This window comes from Octopus bimaculoides, chromosome 5 (assembly GCF_046866305.1).
Source record: "Octopus bimaculoides isolate indiv1 chromosome 5, ASM4686630v1, whole genome shotgun sequence".
NCBI lineage: Eukaryota > Metazoa > Mollusca > Cephalopoda > Octopoda > Octopodidae > Octopus > Octopus bimaculoides.
This window is the reverse complement of record NC_142932.1, coordinates 20118836-20121416: the sequence shown is the minus strand read 5'-3', so window position 1 is coordinate 20121416 and position 2581 is coordinate 20118836. Positions and strand designations below refer to the sequence as shown.

Here is a 2581-nt window from a genome sequence, read left to right as displayed (position 1 = left end):
TTAAATATTGTGTATATTAAATAATATCTCTTATTGGATGGATTATATTTTTGGTGATCCTATATATAACGGAACACATATATATATATATATATATATATATATATATATATATATAATGTGAAGTTACATAAGTGAGTTATTGACATAGGATTTCGGGATAGACACAAAACTTGCACAAAATTCTGGGACCTCCAGACGCAAAGTTTACAGCTGTACACACGATCTCTCTCTCTCTCTCACACACACACACACACACACACACAGAACAAACATACATACGTGCATGCATGCTCCGTCGAATGATGTTCTGGGTTGGCAAAAAGTAATCTAAGATAAATCAAACTGGAATGGATTTTCTGCTGCGCATACAGAACGAAAAGCATTAACGTTTCGGGAAGTACTCATCGCTGGAGATAAAAAAAAAAATAATAAAAATATCTGCCAAATGTCAATGTCACACACACACACATATGTATGAATACACGAATATACATAAGCAGATGATTATATACATAACATGTGTATATATATATATTATATATATATATATATATACTCACACACATGAACAGATTATATATACTTACTAATAGCAAATATAGACATATGTTACAGTGGCTTAGATAAATATGTGTATGTATACAAAAAGAGACAGAGTTACATACACTGCTGGTAACGATAAAACTGTGTGTCAACTTACCTGAATATAAGAGGTTGGTATATATCCAATTTGGTTGTCCTTCAATGCCCTGGCACCGACCCACTGTCCATCAGCCAAACTGGCATAGTCCTCACCAGAACAGGTGACAGGTACAAACTTGTCACCAGCATAGAATGTCAGGACATTTCTCAAAGCGTCGTTTATATCCGGGGTAAAATCCGCAATAGCTTCATAAACTTCCATCTCACTACTCTAGCTTTTTACACACATACATACACACAAAAATATACACACTCTAACATATATACATTTAAAATTTCGGCTGTCTGACAATCTCGTTAACGAGCTAGAATAATCACAACGGAGGGTACATTGTATATATATATATATATTTTTTTTCTTATAGGTTAGTGTACCCCTGTTTAGAAATTACATGATTATAGGGGACAATATACCGCAACGACACGGTCATTTGTAATGTCCAGTGTGTACGACAGGGTAGAGAGAGAGAGAGAGAGAGAGAGAGAGGTTTTCGCGTGGCCTGTCTGTTATGAAAGACAGAAAGGGAGGTTGACAATGCAAAAAAAAAAAAAAAGAATTATGCTACCCTTTTAAAAGATATCTTATTAACGATGGGTATAGGGCTGAATGCAAGAGTTGTGTGTGTGTGTGTGTGTGTGTGTATGAAAGTATAAATGTGTCTGTGTGTGTATGAAAGTATAAATGTGTCTGTATGTATCTAATAAATGTAATCGGATTACGCGTTTTCAAAAGAACTGTGAACTTAACTTGAAATATATTGTGGCTGTTATTAATATTGTCGTTATTGTAACTTGTTGTGAGATGACAACGTGTTTCGTGTGCCCACTCGGTATATTATAATGTGTGTATTTAACAACGACCACTGCTGACAGATGATGACGACAACGATGATGTTGTTGTCGAAGTGAAATATGTAGATATTATTATTAATAAAGTGGTGTTAATGAAATGTTGGTGATCTGTTTTGTCAGCACTGTTGAATAACTAATATCTGAAATGTGGTCGAATTCGTGAGAGCGAGAGAACAGAAGCGAATATATGTCTGTGTGTGTGTGTATGTGTACGCGTATATATGTGTATATATTTGTGTACGTGTATGTGTTGTGTGTGAAAATAGTAAAGTAAAAGACGTAGTAACTTTTACCTCGTCTCGATCTCAAAAACAGCGCTCAGCTGTGCTGAGAGGCGAAAGAGTAACGGGACACGGCGCAGAGGGGGCAGTGGTGAGAGGAGACGAAACATAAATGCAGGCGAGCGACTGAGAGAAAGAAAAGGAGTTGCCAAGGAGAAGGAGAAGGAGAAGATGTAAGGAAGGGTGGGAGGGACGAGTGTCGGACACATAGAGAGAAAGAGTTGGAAGAAGAGGGGGGGGGGGGTGACAGGGATAGAGTTACACCCCTCCACACACTCCCTTCCATATACGTATACATATATGCATATACATATGCACATGTATATATATATATATATATATATATATATATATATATATATATGATTGTGTGACTATATATATGAAATGTGTGTATGTATATGTGTGTATATATATGTGTGTGTATATATATATATATATATATATATATATATATAGGGTGTGTATTAGGCTATAAGTTTTGTAACTCTCTCTCTCTCTCTCTCCCTCTTTGTCTTTCTCTCTGTTTTTCCCCCCGTTCTCAGTTACAACCACCGACTGGCTCCTTTTCACCAAAACTCCATCACTCCCTATCCCTTGACGTAACACGAGACCTGATGCCAGCTCCCAGCTCGGGTGTGTCCTCCTAAGCTTTAGAATTCACTGAGAAGTCAGACTTTTTTTTGGTTTTTTGTTTTTTCCTTCGTTCTTTTCTCTCGTATTCCTTCGTTAGATAGACAGAA

At 36.5% G+C, this 2581-nt stretch overlaps 1 protein-coding gene across 1 annotated transcript in view; it reads right to left on the bottom strand.

Annotated features, from left to right (window-relative positions):
• The window catches only part of LOC106871063 (protein FAM107B), a 200526-nt gene extending 198612 nt beyond the window's left edge, over window positions 1-1914 (bottom strand). Inside the window, exon 1 of the mRNA XM_014917329.3 lies at window positions 704-1914. Within this exon, the coding sequence (XP_014772815.1) occupies window positions 704-907 (204 nt within the window). The 5' untranslated portion in view covers window positions 908-1914. The remainder of the gene's footprint in view (window positions 1-703) is intronic.
• Between the last annotated feature and the right edge of the window lie 667 nt (window positions 1915-2581).